At 49.9% G+C, this 17,678-nt stretch overlaps 1 protein-coding gene and 1 non-coding gene across 10 annotated transcripts; both read left to right on the top strand.

Annotated features, from left to right (window-relative positions):
• Positions 1-2,997: 2,997 nt before the first annotated feature.
• On the top strand, positions 2,998-17,437 carry PABPC4 (poly(A) binding protein cytoplasmic 4). 9 transcript variants are annotated; one of them, XM_057546047.1, is made up of 16 exons: positions 2,998-3,196; positions 5,959-6,152; positions 6,876-6,991; positions 8,233-8,372; positions 8,736-8,830; positions 9,493-9,630; positions 10,556-10,651; positions 12,403-12,675; positions 13,032-13,104; positions 13,264-13,335; positions 13,886-13,972; positions 14,067-14,194; positions 15,366-15,459; positions 15,574-15,704; positions 15,967-16,069; positions 17,124-17,437. In XM_057546047.1, exons 1-15 carry the CDS (start codon positions 3,004-3,006, stop codon positions 16,054-16,056), a joined length of 1,920 nt encoding a protein of 639 aa, XP_057402030.1. In that variant the 5' UTR covers positions 2,998-3,003; the 3' UTR covers positions 16,057-16,069; positions 17,124-17,437. The 9 variants fall into 9 exon arrangements, with proteins under 9 accessions (XP_057402030.1, XP_057402021.1, XP_057402024.1 ...); XM_057546038.1 differs by having other exon boundaries at positions 13,264-13,383; XM_057546041.1 differs by having other exon boundaries at positions 13,032-13,119.
• Positions 10,925-11,059, top strand: LOC114236588 (small nucleolar RNA SNORA55). Its single transcript, XR_003622505.2, has one exon. It is a non-coding gene; the product is annotated as a small nucleolar RNA SNORA55 (small nucleolar RNA).
• Positions 17,438-17,678: the final 241 nt, after the last annotated feature.

Raw genomic sequence — 17,678 nt, 5'->3', positions numbered from 1 at the left:
ACTGTCTACCAAATACTTTTGTATGCCTGGCACTGTGTAAAGGTATACGTATACTATCTCATATCATATCTATTCTACCAACGAGGAAACTAAGCCCAAAGAGTGTAAAATGACTTACTAAGCTAACAAATGGTTTATCCGTCTCTGTACTTCTGTCTGTAGAATGATCTCCCTGCCTCCATCCATTTCTACCTTCCAAAACACGACCTTCTTTTAAAGGTCCAGCTTCATTGCTACCTCCTCCAGGAAGCTTTCCTTGGAGGATAAGAAGGGAAGAACATCTTCCCTCTAGTGGGCAGATACTGGGCCCCTCTTCCTTAAAGGGCTGACTGAGCCCATCATACAGATGGAGGAGGCCCAGAGATGTGACAATGGTCCAAAGTTGTGCTGTCTTTTGCCTGGACCAAACCTCCAAGATCTCAAAGACCCTGTCTGTGGACAAGGAAGGGTCTTCCTTCCTGAGGGGCAGAGCCATTGTTGCTTATAGGAAATAGAGCTTTTGTAGGTGGAACTGACCTCCTGCTGGGAGGATGGGGCTGGGTTTCCCCTGCTCTTACACTCAAAAAGTCTCTAGATTCAAAGCCCTTTTCACAAGTTCTATACACACCCATGTTTGCTTGCTTTTCGTCTCTCTCCTTCATAAGGGCAGGATGGTCTGTGAATGTTTAGCTCACATGTCTTCCCCAGCACTTGGAACAGAGCAAGGCTGGCTCTTAGAAATGCCACATAAAGTTTGTTGAATGACAAATGAATGAATCCAGAAAGTAAAGCTCTGACATTCCTGCTATACTACAGAATCCTCAGCTGCAGAGACCTCACCTGCAGCCATGTCCTCACCATGAAGTTTTTTTTCCTTCCTCTTCCCAACCCTGGACTCATTCTTTCTCTTGACAGATCATACTATCTATCCAGTACAGACCCATTGTGCTGGGATGAACAGTGCTGGCAGGCTTTAAACCACTGGGTGGTCTAGGAAGTCTTCCCTGAGGAGGGGATCTACCTACAGATGGAGTGCTCCCTAAATGTTTCTTGATTTAATACACTAACTAGAATATAAACTTCATGAGGGAGAGAGGGACTTCCTCTGCCTTGTCCATCATGGTATCCCCCAGCACCTTTATCCGGTGTTGACAGAGAGTGAGCCCATTTCTTTGAATGAATATATAAATACTAATATTTCTTCATTCATTTAATCAAATCAATGCTTTTCAATGGGAGTGTCTGTGTGCTTTTAGTAATTTCCATTTTTGGTCATCACAGTGATGATGAGGGTGGTTCCTGGCATTTATGGAAGAAGAGATGCTGTCTCTATCATATCTTGCAATGCACGGCGACAGTGCCACATGGAGTAGACTTGTCCCATGTACCACATGACTTTCAAATGACCTGCCAGATCCTCATGCAGATGAAAAATCTTTTCATAACTATCAGAGCTTAGACCCTGACTCCCTTTTACATGGGAACAGAACATATTTTGTGCCCTTAAATATCAACTAAATTTCCAGGAACACCTCTACCTTGTAAATAGAAAGATGATTGTATTTTGTTTTATTGAAGCTTTCCCCAAATTTGTTCATCTTTCCAGAGAATCCCGTCACCCACGGGCACTACTGCATTAGTAGCTGTCGTGTTCCCAATGATTCTACCTTTAGGTCCCAGTATTCTAAAAACTTCAGAACATCTTCTCCGTTATTTGGGCCCAGTCATTTACATAGCGGAGCACCTGTTATGTAACTATAATTTATTTTATGTCATCTTTATTTTACAGTTAGGCAAGACATCGATTATAAACATGATGCGTGCCGGTGGGTAACTTTATCCCTCGGTTCTAGTCCCGGAGGGGCGGGTGATTTACTCTCTACCCACTCGTAGGGAAAGCGGCCCTTGGGTTCGGCGGAGGCCCCAGCGGAGCGGTCCTCCGAGCGCCAGGGGTCGCTGTGGCGCCGCGCGGCCGTGCCGGGACGCTCTCGCGTGGCCGCCCCGCCTCGGGCCCCCGGGCCGAGTGGGCGGGCACGACTGCGCCCAGGTCGCGAGGCGCCCTTCGACCAGCAGCGCCCGGGGCGGGCGGGTATAAATGGAGCGGTGGCTCCCCCAGCCGCCTCTCTCCGCCCCGGGTCGCCGCAGCCTCCGCCGCTTTCGGGCCTAGCAGCCTGAAGAAAAAAAAAAAAGAGAAAAAGATAAAAAAAACCCGAAAACGCTTTAAAATCTTAAAAAAAAAGAAAGAAAGAAAGAAAAAAAAAAAGAGCGAATCCTCCTCGGAGAACCCGCGGGGAAGTCACTTTTGCACGCTTCCGGCCTGCCCGACGCCGCCGCCGCCGCCGCACCTGGGCGTCCGTCGGTCCCCGTCCGTCGGTCCGGTGGTGAGCCGCTCGCGCGCCCGCGTCCACGCGCCTCCGCCCGCCGCCCGGCCGCGCCGCGTGGCAACCCCGCGCCCGCCGCCCTCGCCCCCCGCGCGCCGGCCTCCGCGCTCCACGTGTCCGCGCTGCCCTTCGCCGGCCCGGCGTGGGAGGCGGCTGCGCGCTCCGGCCGCCTGGGGGTTGCCGAGTCGGCACCGACAAATATTTGGTTTCCCTCTTCCCCGGGCTGCTGTAATCTTAAACCGCCGGGAGCCCGAGGCCTATATTTATAGAGAAACGCACGTTCCGGAGGCCGCCGTGGGCACCACTGGGTTGCCTCGGGAAGAATTTTTGTAATTTGGAGGACAGTCCGCGTTTTCATTGTTTCCATTTTTTTGAAATTGGGAGCTTCCAGACCAGGACAGCTGAAAATTAACAAACTCCCAGGGAGGGAGGGCCATATTGTTTTTGAGAGCCTTTTGTCTGCGGTTGGGCAGTCTCGTCCGAGTCGTCCCCGCACTCCTCTCCGGCCTTCGGAGCCGACTCCAGCTTCTCTGAGCTTCGCTGCCACCTGTGGGCCGCGGCTCGGAGCGGAGCCCCCTTTGTCCTGTGTGGCCCCCCCTAAGAAGTCCTCCTGGCGGGGCTCGGGGTGCTGGGGGCTGGGGAGATGAACGCTGCGGCCAGCAGCTACCCCATGGCCTCCCTGTACGTGGGTGACCTGCACTCGGACGTCACCGAGGCCATGCTGTACGAAAAGTTCAGTCCTGCGGGGCCTGTGCTGTCCATCCGGGTCTGCCGCGACATGATCACCCGCCGCTCCCTGGGTTATGCCTACGTCAACTTCCAGCAGCCGGCTGACGGTGAGTACAAGCAGTGGCCACACGTCCCTGGGCTTTCTGGGGACCCTAAGATTCCTTCTCCGGGCAGGTCCCCACCCCCGTGGAGGGAGCATCGCGACAGCACGTTGCCGCAGAAGCCCTAGTCGGGGACGGGCCATGGGGGTTGAGAACGCGGGATCCTGGCATCAGAGGACCAGAGTTTCAGTCTTGCTTCCACAACACTTGCTAACCGGGTGACCTTGGGCTGATGGGTGCTGGTGGGGTTGGAGCCCAAGGAGGCTGTAAAATGGGACCAGAAGGAAGTCGCTGTCATTCTGTATGTGGGCGGTTTGCTCTGTGAGCCTTACCTGGTCAGTGGCCAGGGGTTCGGGCCCCTCACAGGCCTGTGGAAAAGGCAGGATGATTGAAACACAATTCCTTCAAAAATTTTACTAGGCAAAGCTGTTGCCCCCTCCCCTTACTGTACCCTGGGCTAAGAGTCTTTGACTTTGTGCTGATAAAGGGGCTTTTCCGGGCAGGTAGGAAGCAAGGGAACAATGTTGTGTGTTGAACTTGAGCAGGCACTTGTGTTAACACCACCAGAGTGTGTGTCGTGCCGGGCCAGCTCCCTCGTCTGTGTGTTTGCCACCGGGGCGGAGGAGTTCTTTCTCTGGACAAGCCCTGGGCTGTGGAGCGTGGTACGCAGGTAGTCTGGGGAAGCGCCTCTTGGAAATCCGCTAGGCTGGTGGGGATTATCGCCTCACCTGTGCACAGTGCTTTATACTTGTCAAAACCCTTTTACTTCATCCCATCTGAAGAAAATAGGACTTCTGAGGGAGAAAAGCAGCTGCAAAAGGTGGGAGGCTAAGCTGGGACTGTGGGTGCAGTGCTCTGCCAGCCCTGTCTGGGGCCATAGCCTGGAGCATGGAGAGGTATGCTGCAGGCCTGGCCCGAGTGAGGCCAGAAGAAACCTAATCAGGGGCTGCACGTGACTCCAGAATAAAAGGGAACAACTGTAGAGACCATTACTGGGAGAAACAAGCCATTCTGTGGCCAAGGATCTCCGGGTCCCTGTTTTTGTCGCCACTTTGTTCAGTGTCCGTGAAGCACAGAGAATGTCACTTGACCAGGATGCAGCTGAGACCAGAGAATTGGACTTGTTGAGAGACACAAGGTACTGCTACCGTCAGTTCAGTGTACTCTGAGTTGTGTCTGGCCACAGAGCACAAAGAAGGTAGCTGAGTGTGGCCTTTTTCGGGGGGAGTAGTGGGCACATTGGCTGTTGTCTGCCTCCTTGACTCTTCTGAGCAAAAGTCCTGTCACTTAGAGATAGTAGCAGAAGCCATTGGTTAGTGTGTCTGCCAACACATACCTCTGCAGGACCTCTCCCTGCTATAAATAAGTGCAGCCAGATTTGTCAGACTAAGCCGAGTTGCCTTGTGCAGCCCTCTCTGGAAATAGATAGGAGCTGTGTTGAAATGGGCTCCTTCGTTGCTAATTCACGCAACACAGTTAGGGGTCCCAGGCTGTGGATCACAGAGTCGTCACAGACGAGCCCTTCTTTCTGTCCCGGACTTGCACTGACTTGGATCTGCCGTCCCCCCTTTCCCTGATCTCCTCCCCTCTCATGCTGAACCAGCCCACCTCAGGAAAGTGGGAAAGATGGTTGGAAATAGGGAAAAGGAGATACCTTGCTGGCTGACCGGACAGCTGAGCCTGTGGAGGGGCATAGTTAGGGATTGTGTTCCTGTTTTAAGTGAGATGGTGCCTTGAGGCAGGAGAAACACCCTCTACCCCCATCCCTTCGCGGAGGAGGAGATTCTGGGAGATGTCAGTGCACAAGTCAGGGGAAGTGGGTCTGCGTCCTTGTTACTACCAGTAAAGAGAAGTGTTCTGCTGACAGGTGAGGGTTATTTTGGCCTCTAGTTCTTTAAATGGTCTCCATGGTGTATGCATGGATTTGGTTGGGAAGCTAAGGAAGCATCCCCAAGCACTGGGTTGAGAACTTTGTTGGGCACCAAGGCATTTGAAAGTCCTGGAATTCCGTAGAATGCAGATGAAGGCTTCTAGATAGCCTAGAAACTACTAGGTACAGGGCCTGCCTCCACTGTCAACTTAGGCAGAAAGGGGTTGCAGTTTCATCCTTCTTGTCCTGATACAAAGAACATTTCCATATGTGGCCATCATTTTGATGATTGAGGCTTTTTTGTCTGAATCAATTTCTGTTTGCAGAAATTGAAAATATAAGAAACTGGGCTGAATTTGGAGATAGCACATTTTCCCCAATCGAACGCTCACAGGTTTTTTTAGTCATTTGTCTCATAGACAGGTTGTAAATTAAGTGACAGCTAGTTGATAACGCTGATGCAATACCTTACTGAAAAATAATCAGAAAGTCTGCCATTAGTTTCTTAGTCAGTAGTTAGCTATACCGTTTAGCCATCCTGAACGTAAGTTTGTCCATTTTATAAGAGGGATCATTTCACCTCTTCCACCTCCATCCCGGTGGGTAGTAGGCTGCAAAGTCGTTTATAAATGATAAAGCTTAGTCAAATGTGAGGTGTTACTTGATCCTGGGTAACCTCCTTACCCCAGAGGGGTTGAGACTTCTACCATGAAGGAGGACGATTAGCTAGAACTTAGCCCCAGTAGCACTGCAGGCTAGAGGAATCTGATGTCCTTTAATTTTGATAGAGTTGCATTTCATCAGAGTGCTTACCTTGAAAGTTCTGGAGTTATCTGTTCCTGGGATGGTGGCAGGTAACATTCTATACCCTTGACTGAAATATGTTTCTCTCTTGCAGCTGAGCGGGCCTTGGATACCATGAACTTTGATGTGATTAAGGGAAAGCCAATCCGTATCATGTGGTCTCAGAGGGATCCCTCTTTGAGAAAATCTGGCGTGGGAAATGTCTTCATCAAGAACCTGGACAAATCTATAGATAACAAGGCACTTTATGATACTTTTTCTGCTTTTGGAAACATTCTGTCCTGCAAGGTAAACACTGATTAAATGATTTCAGCAGAATAGTTACAGAATCATGAGAACAAATACCAAATGAGGAATTGCTTGGAATTAGGCGACCGGGTATGATAATTTTCAAAATGCTGGAAATGGCTCTGAAGTCTAAAAGTTCACTGCAGCAAATCTCGATGCCACAGCCCAGCATAAACCAGCAGGCACTTTCGTGTCTTTGTTTATTCTTCCCTCTGCCTGAAATATCCTTCCTGTTTTCTAGTTTTGGAAGGCATCAAAAGGTTTCTCCTGGGGAGTGGGGGGCTGGCAAGTACCAGAGCAATGCCTCTGGTCTCCAGGAAGCTGTACTTAGTCATTTTAGAAGCATGAATTCACCCTCTTCCTTCTCCACACACCTGTTTATGTGGAGCATTTTGTACAACTTGTGTGGTGGTGGTTTACATGTCTGACTCCACACTAGACTGAAATTCTGTTGTGGGCTTGGAAAATGGTTCATCATTCTGTAGCCCTGTGGTTTTGCACCCAGATCTTAATATATTTTAAATGGAGTAAGAAAACATTTGGAATAGAAGCAGCTTAATGGTGGCTACCATTTGTAAATGGAACATTATTGGGTACCTGCTGTAGTCTCCTGCCTTTTGAACATGGATGGGCTACAGGCCTCTCAGACCCAGGAACCCACACGGTTCTCGAGTCTCTGCAGCTGGGTAGTGGCGCTGAAGTGGCCCGCCTTGTCTTTGACAGGTGGTGTGTGATGAGAACGGCTCTAAGGGTTATGCCTTTGTCCACTTCGAGACCCAGGAGGCTGCCGACAAGGCCATCGAGAAGATGAATGGCATGCTCCTCAATGACCGCAAAGTGTGAGTGTCCCAGTCCGGAGCAACAGCCGTCGCATGAGCCAGCCGTGGCCCCACCTCGGTATTAACTGGCACACACAAGGCGGCTACTGGTTCTCGGCCCAAGTGTGGCCTGCTCCTACCTCTCCACTCCAGGGCTGGTGAGTCTCCCTGCCCGAGCTGTGGCAGCCCTTTTGACTCGCCAAGGTGGGCTTTCTGCCCAAGCCATGGCTGGCCTGCCGCCTCTCCCTTAAAAGCATCCGTCTGTGGGTTTTGTGAGCGTCGGCAACAGGGGCTGGCTGGAAGGCAGCTCTTAAGCCCACTCTGAGCAGGGGTCTTGGCCAGCGGCAGAGTGGAGAGGGCCCTGGACTGACCAGGAGCTGTGTACTAGCCATGTGACCTTGGCCTTCTGTGATTCAGGTCTGTCCGTGGGGTCACTCGCTAGGGGTTGATGCAAATTGTCCCCTCCACTTGGCTAACTTATGACTCGGTGGCCTTCAAATACAAGGCTGGCTCCACAGCAATAATTAATTTGGTTACACGAAAAGTTTTATCCCATTGCAGAAGACTGTTCATAATAGACCTTGTTGCTTTGGTGTGGTTATTTCAGAATGGAGAGATGGGGATCTTAGTTAAGCCATGCAGGGAGAGAAGGGACAATAAATCTTGGTTATGACAAGCAAAAGTCATTTCTGTCCTTTGTGTTACTGAACAGACCAGGGGATGGCTTGCGTTAATGATGTGCATGTGCCCAGTGGTCTTCTAAAGGTATCACTGGAAAGAAGCCTAAAAATTTTTCATGTATGGATACCTTTCTTATTAAGTGTAAACAGCACCAAAACAAATAAAGTAAAAAAAGCAAAGGCTACCTCTTAGTTCACTCCAACAATCTCACTCCTAGGATTAACCACTGTTAACAGTTTGGTTTGTATCCTTCCAGACCTTTTCTATGCATTTACATAGATGCACAGAAATGAACGTTTTAAAAACATGGTCATCAGGTTTCTTCACGAAGGCAGTGTGATGTGGTAGGAGGAGCCCTGGCCTGAGCCAGGAGCCCTGGGGCTGGTCCTTGTAGGACAGTCCTGCCTCTTTCTCTTTCTGCTGGGGAGTTGGGACGTCTCTGAGCTTGCTCTCTTGGTGGTTGGATGGGAACTCGTGTGTTTTAACCTCTCCTTTCAGCCTTTAATCTGCATTCCTTTGGGCCCCTGGAAATCATGTTTTGTTCCTCTGACTGATCACAGTTTTTCACGGTTTCTTTTTAGGTTTGTGGGCAGATTCAAGTCTCGAAAAGAGCGGGAAGCTGAGCTTGGAGCCAAAGCTAAGGAATTCACCAATGTTTATATCAAAAACTTTGGGGAAGAGGTGGATGATGAGAGTCTGAAAGAGCTATTCAGCCAGTTTGGTAAGTCACGGTCCTTTGCCCCATGTGTCCCCTTTCACAGTCCACCAGACCTGGAATTCATCTCTTTTTACTTAACAGATGAGTCCACCTAGACCCAGAAGTAAAATGCCTTGTATGACAAAGGCCACAGGGTAGATAGGAATAGACTCCAGGCCTCGGCTCTTGGCTTCATCCTACTTTGTCCCATCCCCAAGGTCATCTCAGCAGCTTGGTCAGAAGTAGAAGGCCAGGCATGGTGCCTCTTGTTTAGAGTCCATCTGGGCTCAGCAGGAGGTTGCTTCAAGTGGGCTCCTAGAGAAGAAGCCTTCTCTCCTTGAGCTGTGATAGAGATGCTGTTACTAATAGTTCTGTCTTTGGTAATAGGTAAGACTCTAAGTGTCAAGGTGATGAGAGATCCCAGTGGGAAATCCAAAGGCTTTGGCTTTGTGAGTTACGAAAAACACGAGGATGCCAATAAGGTGAGAGCACCATGAGGGCCGGGGAGGATTTGTAGGGAGTGGCCCTAGTGTGTGGGCATGGCCTTGCCAGCACATAGTAGAGCGGAGCTGTAATTGTCTTAGTACCTAGTAGTGATGCCTGGTCACTGAGCTCTGGAATTGTCTTCCCGAGGGATCTCACAGAACTGTTTTCAAAGCACTTGGCATGTGCCCATCACCTCAGCTCTTCAGCCCTGTAGGTTGAAAGAGTAGGGCAGGCGTTTGTTCCCATTCATAGGTGAGGGAACCAAGGGACCCGAGTTGCTGATCTGATAAAAGAACAGTAGCCGCTTGCGGGAGAAGCATTGTGCTAGGCCCTCAACTTGTATCACTCAGTACCCTGAAAGAACCTAAGAAATTTAGTGACAGCCAGATTATCAATCTAGGCTCATGTCTACCATGCTTGTATTTATACAGCTGTACAGTTTTTTCACTGAATTATCTGGACCAGTGACCCATTTAAATATTAACCCCATTTTACTGATGAGGAAGTTTGGATTGGCTTAGCTGACTTCAGAGTGAAATTAATTTTTAGCCCTGTAGGGAAGATTTTTCTCTCAGAATATTTGGTGGGACTTAACAGACCTCCAGAGCAAGGTCCCTGCCTCTGCATCTTGATTTAAAGTCATGTATTTCCTCTTCAGGCCGTGGAGGAGATGAATGGGAAAGAAATCAGCGGGAAAGTCATTTTCGTCGGCCGTGCACAGAAGAAAGTGGAACGGCAGGCCGAGTTAAAGCGAAAATTTGAACAGCTGAAACAGGAGAGAATTAGTCGGTATCAGGTAAGAGGTGGTCTCAGCCCAGCCTACCAGCAGGGGATGTACCACGAGATGTTGGCAAAAGCATCCTTAGTTTGGCAGGCTTTCTCTTTGGGGACCATGAGTCTCCTCTTCTCATTTCTCTCAAGATCATCAGGTTTAACAGGATGTACCTACCAGATAACAGCAGCGGTTCTGGAACAAGGATGAAGATAGTTTATTCATGTAGGGACTCTATGCTGGAAGCCTCAGCCTGTTGTTCTTAGTCATACGCGTTCTGTTTACTTAAATGATACCACTTTGTTTGGAACGGTGTAAGGAGAGCCCTGCTAGGTCAGTGGTCAGCCAGACCAGCTGTGAGAAAGGCTGGGACTGTATCGATGGTCCTGTCAGAGTCTTCGGCAGTAGATTCTCAGCTTTGAGCCTGCATCAGAATCCGCTGCAGGGCTTGTGAAAACAGATTGCTGGGTCCCACAGCTTTTGATTCATTAGGTGTGGGTTCTGGCCTGAGAATTTACATTTCTGACAAGTACCCAGAGATACTGCTACTGCATGTCTGGGGCCCATATTTTTTTTTTTTTTTTAATTTTTATTTATTTATTTTTGGCTGTGTTGGGTCTTCATTTCTGTGCGAGGGCTTTCTCTAGTTGTGGCGAGCGGGGGCCACTCTTCATCGCAGTGCGCGGGCCTCTCACTATCGCAGCCTCTCTTGTTGCGGAGCACAGGCTCCAGACGCGCAGGCTCAGTAGTTGTGGCTCACGGGCCCAGTTGCTCCGCGGCACGTGGGATCTTCCCAGACCAGGGCTCGAACCCATGTCCCCTGCATTGGCAGGCAGATTCTCAACCACTAGCGCCACCAGGGAAGCCCCTGGGGCCCATATTTTGAGAACCACTGTCTTAGGAAATGTGTGAGGTATAGAAGTGCAATTAACAGATCTTTCTGCTTCAGGGGGTGAACCTCTACATTAAGAACTTGGATGACACCATTGATGATGAGAAGTTAAGGAAAGAGTTCTCTCCTTTTGGATCAATCACCAGTGCTAAGGTATTTTATACTGAGATGTGGGGATTGAAAGCAGAAGTTGTAAACTTGCAGAGGTTTATTGCATTTGTTTCATCGAAGGAATAGGATCTAAATTTTGTTCAATTCTGAGAGTAGCTACCACATTCATCTAGGAAATTCCTCCTGACATTCGGCTACCCATCTGAGTATGTGCTCTGGAGAATGACATTTCGTTAGGTTAACATGGCACTGTCTCCCAAGTACTGGGATGTGGAGATGCATCTGCCTCAGGCCCTCCCTGCCGGCCCCCCAAGCGCACCTGGATCTTTCCCACTCTTTGCTGCTTTGTGCTGGTGTGGGGACAGGCGGTGCCACAGCACGAGCAGAGGAAATCCAGATGGGTTGTCTTCCATTTGTCCTGAGGCCTGTCTCTACAACTCTGCCACACTTCTTCCTTGAACGAAGGTGTTTGAGGATTTTGGAGCTGGGGTTGGGAACTTCCATCTGGTGTCCTAAAGAAGGAGAGGGGAGTGGAAAGTTTGTTTTCCCGTGTTTTGCAATGTGCATCATCTGCTTGATTTTCTTTGATAATCATAGCAACTGAGTTAGCTGGGGGAGTAAGTACAAACCCCCTTGTGAAGATAAGGAATGGAGTCCTTGAGCAAGAGAATGCTGGTTAGGTGCGGATGTTGTACTGTGTGTCCTTAGTGCTTTGGGTGTGTGGTGGGAACTGATGGCATCGGAAAGGAAAGTTCTGGGGCGTAGCCTGATGCAGACTCTGTGCCTGCTCCACAGAGGTGCAGCAGATGTCACAGAGTCCTTCAGGGGATGAGAAAGGAGGCCAGCGGGCAGGTAAAGACTTGGTGACCCTGCCCTGGCCCTTAGCTTGTCACTCAACAACCCAGGAGCATTGTCAGTGGTCGCAGGGCGTTGGCCAGAAGCCACCTCCAGGAATTTCCTCAGTTCCTCACCCCCTCCCTCCTATCACCCCCGTGACGGGCCTCCAGCAGCGCAAGGAATGATAGTCTCTCCTAGCAGACCAGCACAGGAGTCAAGATGGCATTTGCAAGAAGAGAGCAAAAGAACTGTATCTTGAAGTTCCCCGGCACCATGCCCAAGATCAAGGTGTCACATTACTTTCACACACCTTACTGGTCCACCTCGTTGGTAGACAGGTGTTGGGTTGATACACATCTTTACTCCCATGTCCTCCACTTCAGGAGGCTCACCAGGCGGTGAGCTAAGACATGAGTGAAATGTAGAGATTACAGAGCGAGACTGGAATCCAGCTGCTTGTCTCCCGGCTGGTTGTAGTTCTGCTGTGTTTATTCCCATTGAATTAATGGTGGCAGTCATTGATTTTATGACTCCTGCCCAAATGTGGTATTTCAAAAGCGTGTCCTAACCTTGCTAAGAGCTTACTAAGTTTTGTTCACCAAGGTCTTGGGCAGATGAGTTTTACAAATAAATTGCTTGATGCTAATGTCCAGATCTCTGTGAGTTCCCAGAGATAACTATGCTTCTAGGTATGAGGAAACATCTTTGGGTTCTTGGTTCAACCATTAGCCATATCACAGTTATTTGGGAACTTTAGAGTCACCTGGGGATCTGAAAAGGAAAATGCTTAGTTTCTCCCTTTAGAGTTTGTGATTCAGTTGGTGACTCAGTTGGTCTGGGGGTCCATCGTGGGACTGGACTGTGAAGCCCTGACCTAGACCTGGTAACTCTTGCAGTGGAACCCAGGTTTTAACACACAGACATCTTTGTCCTAAGTGGCTGGTCTCATTTTGTAGGTGATGCTGGAGGATGGGAGAAGCAAAGGGTTTGGCTTTGTCTGCTTCTCATCCCCGGAAGAGGCAACCAAAGCAGTCACGGAGATGAACGGACGCATCGTGGGCTCCAAACCACTGTATGTCGCCCTGGCCCAGAGAAAGGAAGAGAGAAAGGCTCACCTGACCAACCAGTATATGCAGCGGGTGGCCGGGATGAGAGCGCTCCCCGCCAATGCCATCTTAAATCAGTTCCAGCCTGCAGCTGGGGGCTACTTTGTGCCAGCAGTTCCACAGGTGGGTCTGCAGTATGCTCACGTCTCCTTGGAACCTGCCTGCTGACAGCTGCTCCTATAGTCCGCAGTGGTTGGGGAGAGGGATTTTTGGATATTGGAGTTCTAGAATGTCACAGTAAAGATCCTTCAAATAAAACAAGGAAGGACTTAACTCGTGGTTGTGCACACACAGCGGCAGGGGTAGAGTAAAAGAGTCCCTGTTAACTGGCTATCCCTCCCCCAAGCTCCTGAGTAGACAGCACCTCTGTCCTGAATAAATAGCTTAGGGCCTGGTAGTGAGATGAGGTGAGATGAGATACTTCTCTAGTGTGGCTTCAGGTCCTTAACTAAAAAGGGCTTGGCTGCTCTTTCTTACAGGCTCAGGGAAGACCTCCATATTACACACCTAACCAGTTAGCACAGATGAGGCCTAATCCACGCTGGCAGCAAGGTGGGAGACCTCAAGGTAGGTGGTGGGGAACAGTGATTTGATCACCCAGGATGTACCTGTCCTGGGCTCCCCTGCCTCCCCTCCCTGCCCCCTCTGAGGCACAGCCTAGGTTCGGTTGTGTCGTTCATCAGTGACGTGCATTTTCTGTCTCTTCACCAGGCTTCCAAGGAATGCCAAGTGCTATACGCCAGTCTGGGCCTCGTCCAGCTCTTCGCCATCTGGCTCCAACTGGTAATGCTCCGGCCTCTCGTGGCCTCCCTACTACCGCTCAGAGAGTCGGTGAGCAAACTGGCCTTAACGTGTGGCCCGGGGAGGAGGGAGTCAGGACCACTAGGCTCTGCGCAGGGTTGGTCAGTTTGTTGGGCTCACCGTGTTGTCCGGTCCTGGTTCTGTACTCTTAGCTGTGTGCTTAGGTGGGTACTTCAGGAGCAGGGAAACAATATGAGTTCTGAGTGTTGGTTCCTTTTAAGATTCTTTGCCTCATCGGTGAGTCATGTGAACAAGGTTAATTGTAGAAATTTGTTAGCTGAATGACGACAGAGGCAGCCTGTTCCTTGGGTGGGGTTGGGAGATTCAAGGGACTTTTTTGCAGATTATGTCCTGAGTTCCAAGAGGTGGCAAGAGTTGTATGTTTTCTGTTGGCTCTTCCTCAAAAGTAGCGGTAGCGGCCCCATGTGTGATGTGTGCTGTATGAACATGCTTTGGAATTGCTCCTTCCGTGGGACGTGGCCAGTTGGACATCTGCTGCCAACACTGATGTGCATTTGCTGGTCTGTTGTAGGGTCTGAGTGCCCGGACCGCTTGGCTATGGACTTTGGTGGGGCTGGTGCCGCCCAGCAAGGGCTGACTGACAGCTGCCAGTCTGGAGGTGGTATTGGATGCACACAGAATGGGGAAAGATGGGATTTGACGGGTCTTTGCCCAGACCGATGGGCTTTAATTTTACTTGTCCTTTTCCTAAGGTGTTCCCACAGCTGTGCAGAACCTAGCGCCTCGTGCCGCTGTTGCTGCCGCCGCTCCTCGGGCTGTTGCACCTTACAAATACGCCTCCAGTGTCCGCAGCCCTCACCCTGCCATCCAGCCCCTGCAGGTGAGGTCCACCAAACAGAGCCCTAGAAGGGTTCCCCCCGCTGCCACATGATTCAAAAGCTGCCTTGCTTGGATTCCCTCAACAGGTATTAAATGCCTGCTCTGTGTCAGGGAGCTGTGTCCCATGTGGTGACCCTGCCCTTGGGTGATGCTCTAGTGGGAGAGAAGGGGCTTGCAAGTGTTCTTCTGATAACGGTTGACTCAGCAATGCCCCAGAGGAGGCAGCTGTGCTTCCTGCTCTCCTCCTCACCACGTGCATGGGCTCTCTCAGCTCTTTGAGCTTCCATTTCACTTTCACATCCAGTGGTCGAGTTGATCCTTAGCTGCTCTTCCAGGTGACTGGGTGGGAAAGAACATCTTAGATGAAAGGTTCATCTTCAGAGGTATTAGGTTGGGTGGAGGAATTGGACCTGGATCTCAGGGTCTCTAAGCTGGAGCTGCTGTCTCTAGAGTTGCGCCTCTCAGGCAGGCCAAGCAGCAAGCTTGTGGCAGAACTCTGCAGTCTGCTTGGAGGAGCTGTGCCGGGCCTTGCTTCCTCCTGCCTCTGTGCTCTAAGTTGGAAATTTCCCAGAACTTGGCACTGTGAGAAATATTTTTGCCTATAAGGCCCTACTTTTAGGACTGTGACTGGTATTGACATTGTGTGTTGACGGTCCTCAAGCATTTAATACAATAAAAACGTGCGGTTCAGTAAAAGTGATACAGGATGTAATTATAAGCATTTTCCTATTCATGTCCTTCGACCCAGTCTCTACTGGGAATTCACCCTAAAAGAAAACTTAACTTTCGAAAGGGCTGCACATACAAATGTTCACAGTACCTTATTTATTAACAAGGCTTCGATGTCTTGGGCAGCCTTGGGTAAATTATGATCATTGTAGCCTTGAGTAAAGTAAAATCATTTGGTAAATGATTGTGTAGCATTGTAGGTTTTTCTTAGTCATTTCCCTTCTCTTCGAATAGCATGTGGCATTTTAACTGTGATTGGTTGTGTTTTTTGCTCACACCACTCTGTTCCTCTCCCTTAATCCCCAAGACTGCAGTCAGATCCCTGACAGCAAAGACAACTACCTCCTTCTCCTCTTTAACTCAGTAGACTCGAGTGGTTGGGCACATGACCACTGTCACTGTACTTACCCGGGTGCTAACCTGCCGCCTCTCCTGGTTCCCAGGCACCCCAGCCTGCGGTCCACGTGCAGGGGCAGGAGCCGCTGACCGCCTCCATGCTGGCCGCAGCACCCCCCCAGGAACAGAAACAGATGCTGGGTGAGTGACCCATGTGCTTGCAGAAGAGGGGGCCAGAGCTGCTACTGACCTGGACACCAGCGTCCGTTCTCTACTGGGATGCCACTGGGTTTTTCACGGAATACCTTCCCACAGGTGAACGTTTGTTCCCGCTCATCCAGACGATGCACTCAAACCTGGCTGGGAAGATTACGGGGATGCTGCTGGAGATTGACAACTCGGAGCTGCTGCACATGCTGGAGTCCCCCGAGTCTCTCCGCTCCAAGGTGAGCAGGTTCCCAGACCCCTGCGGCTTCCGCTCACTCGGCTCAGGGGGACAGGGGGTGGCCTTGGACACCCAGGGGAGGCAGAGAGAAGGGTCTGCTGCCCCGTGACCTCCTCGTGCCTCACCTGTGACCTGAGGGCTGCTGGCGCGTGGGTATCTGGGAAGGCGGTCAGCACCAGGAAAGGCCACCGCTGGGCCCGGGCGCCAGGGAGGGGCGGAGGGGCTCTCCTCAGATGTCACTGACCACCTGGAGTTTCTCACAGGTGGATGAAGCTGTGGCGGTCCTACAGGCTCATCATGCCAAGAAAGAAGCTGCCCAGAAGGTGGGCGCTGTTGCTGCTGCTACCTCTTAGACAAGGACAAACCGTATGTTTGGCTCTTTTTATTTTCTGCAATGGTTATGACTCTTGAATATCTCCCTGAAAGATTAGTGGCAATGTATATGTAGAGCTATGTTTCTGTCCCTTAACCTGATAACTTGGGCATGCTGTCACCTGGGTTTTTTCTGTCACCTGGATGAGTTAATATGGAGAAAAGAGAGTCCTGGTGGTAAATTAGAAGACACAAACAACAGTTTTCTTCATAAAGAGCACCTGGTTAGATCTTTCTCCAGAATCACCTTTTCGTCTCAAATAATGGTGGGCATATGAGGTGTCGTCATAATCCCATCCCACAGCCTCACTTCCATGAGCATCTCCCTAGTTTGGCTTGAGGTTGTGAGGTCAGTTGTGTGGCATCCGCAGTTTAGCTCTGGAAACACAGCGGGCAGAGGCCTTGGTGTCAGAGCGAGAGAGACAGACACACCTGGCTAACAGTTACAAGGTGTGTTCCCATCGACTTCTGCATTTGGGGGCCAGGGCCTCTGTCTGCAGGGACTTGGGGCAGTGAAGCTTAACTAGGACCTCTGACGAGGACTGGTGGTTGCCTCCAGATGGAGAAAAGAGAGGACCAAATGAACATGGGCAGAGGCAAGGGAAAAGAGCACATGGTAAGGGCCAGAGCTCGTGTGCTGGTAGGGCTTGACTTGGCATAGTCATAGCTCCTTGTCAAGGGCCTGAGCCCTGTCATTTGGAGTTTAAGCAAGGATGGCCAGGAAGGGTCAAGGGTGGGGCTTTACCTACAAGTAGCCTCGAAGGCACTGGTTCTTAACTAGGGGTGCCTTCTCAGAGAACATTTTCCAATATCTGGAGACATTTTTGGTTGTCAAAACTGGGAATATTACTGGTATCTAGTTGGGTAGAGGCCAGGGATGCTGCTAAGTGTCCTGAAATACACCTGACAGCCCCCACAGAATTATCTGGGCCAAAATGTCAGTGGGCACCAAGGCTGAGACCCTGCTCTGTAGTTACTTATATCAGAGATTTCCGTGAGTCTCTGAGGTTTTTTTGATTATTTATAGTGTTGGTGCTTTTCTTTTCAGGATTCAAAAGCCAAATAAACCCTCATGGAATTCAGCTCAAGGTTTGAAGACGTCCTAGCTTGTCCTATGGACCTCAACACCAAGAACCACAAATTGCAAATTTAATAGGTCATTTTGTATCAAAAGGTCAATTATGAAGCACCTAGAATTTTTCAATTAAAAGAATATATTCTCTGGGTTCTGATACGGCCCAAACAGTGTTAACTTTTGTTTTTCTATTGTGAGTTTTGATTTTTTTCCCCCCAGAAACTGGTTTTATTTGATGTACCCAAGTCTTAAGTTTCTCAATAAAGAAAAAATCTCCATAAAACTGCCTCTGTTTTTCTCTGACCACAGTTTTCTATATAAATTCCAGTTTTCACTGCAAGTAATTTTTGGATGTAAATAGGGTCAATTGAAGTTCTGTATAGCTTATCATCCTTTCCTGATGGTTATAAGCAGATTATTTTGGATTAGCAAGGAGTGCAGAACTGTCCCATTGTGTTCTACTGTGGGAGGACCTTTATATTGGGAACAGAAGTCAAGTACAGTCACAGCAGACCTTGGGTCTGGCAC

Source organism: Balaenoptera acutorostrata, chromosome 1 (genome assembly GCF_949987535.1).
Source record: "Balaenoptera acutorostrata chromosome 1, mBalAcu1.1, whole genome shotgun sequence".
NCBI lineage: Eukaryota > Metazoa > Chordata > Mammalia > Artiodactyla > Balaenopteridae > Balaenoptera > Balaenoptera acutorostrata.
This window is presented reverse-complemented; position numbering and strand designations above follow the sequence as displayed.

What these genes read in the sequence shown, in the direction of transcription:
- PABPC4 (XM_057546035.1), top strand. Translation starts at nt 3,004, where the DNA reads ATGAACGCTGCGGCCAGCAGCTACCCCATGGCCTCCCTGTACGTGGGT. An exon ending in AGAGCTATTCAGCCAGTTTG is followed by an intron (nt 8,373 to 8,735) that starts GTAAGTCACGGT and finishes CTTTGGTAATAG; the next exon opens with GTAAGACTCTAAGTGTCAAG. An exon ending in AGAGAATTAGTCGGTATCAG is followed by an intron (nt 9,631 to 10,555) that starts GTAAGAGGTGGT and finishes TTTCTGCTTCAG; the next exon opens with GGGGTGAACCTCTACATTAA.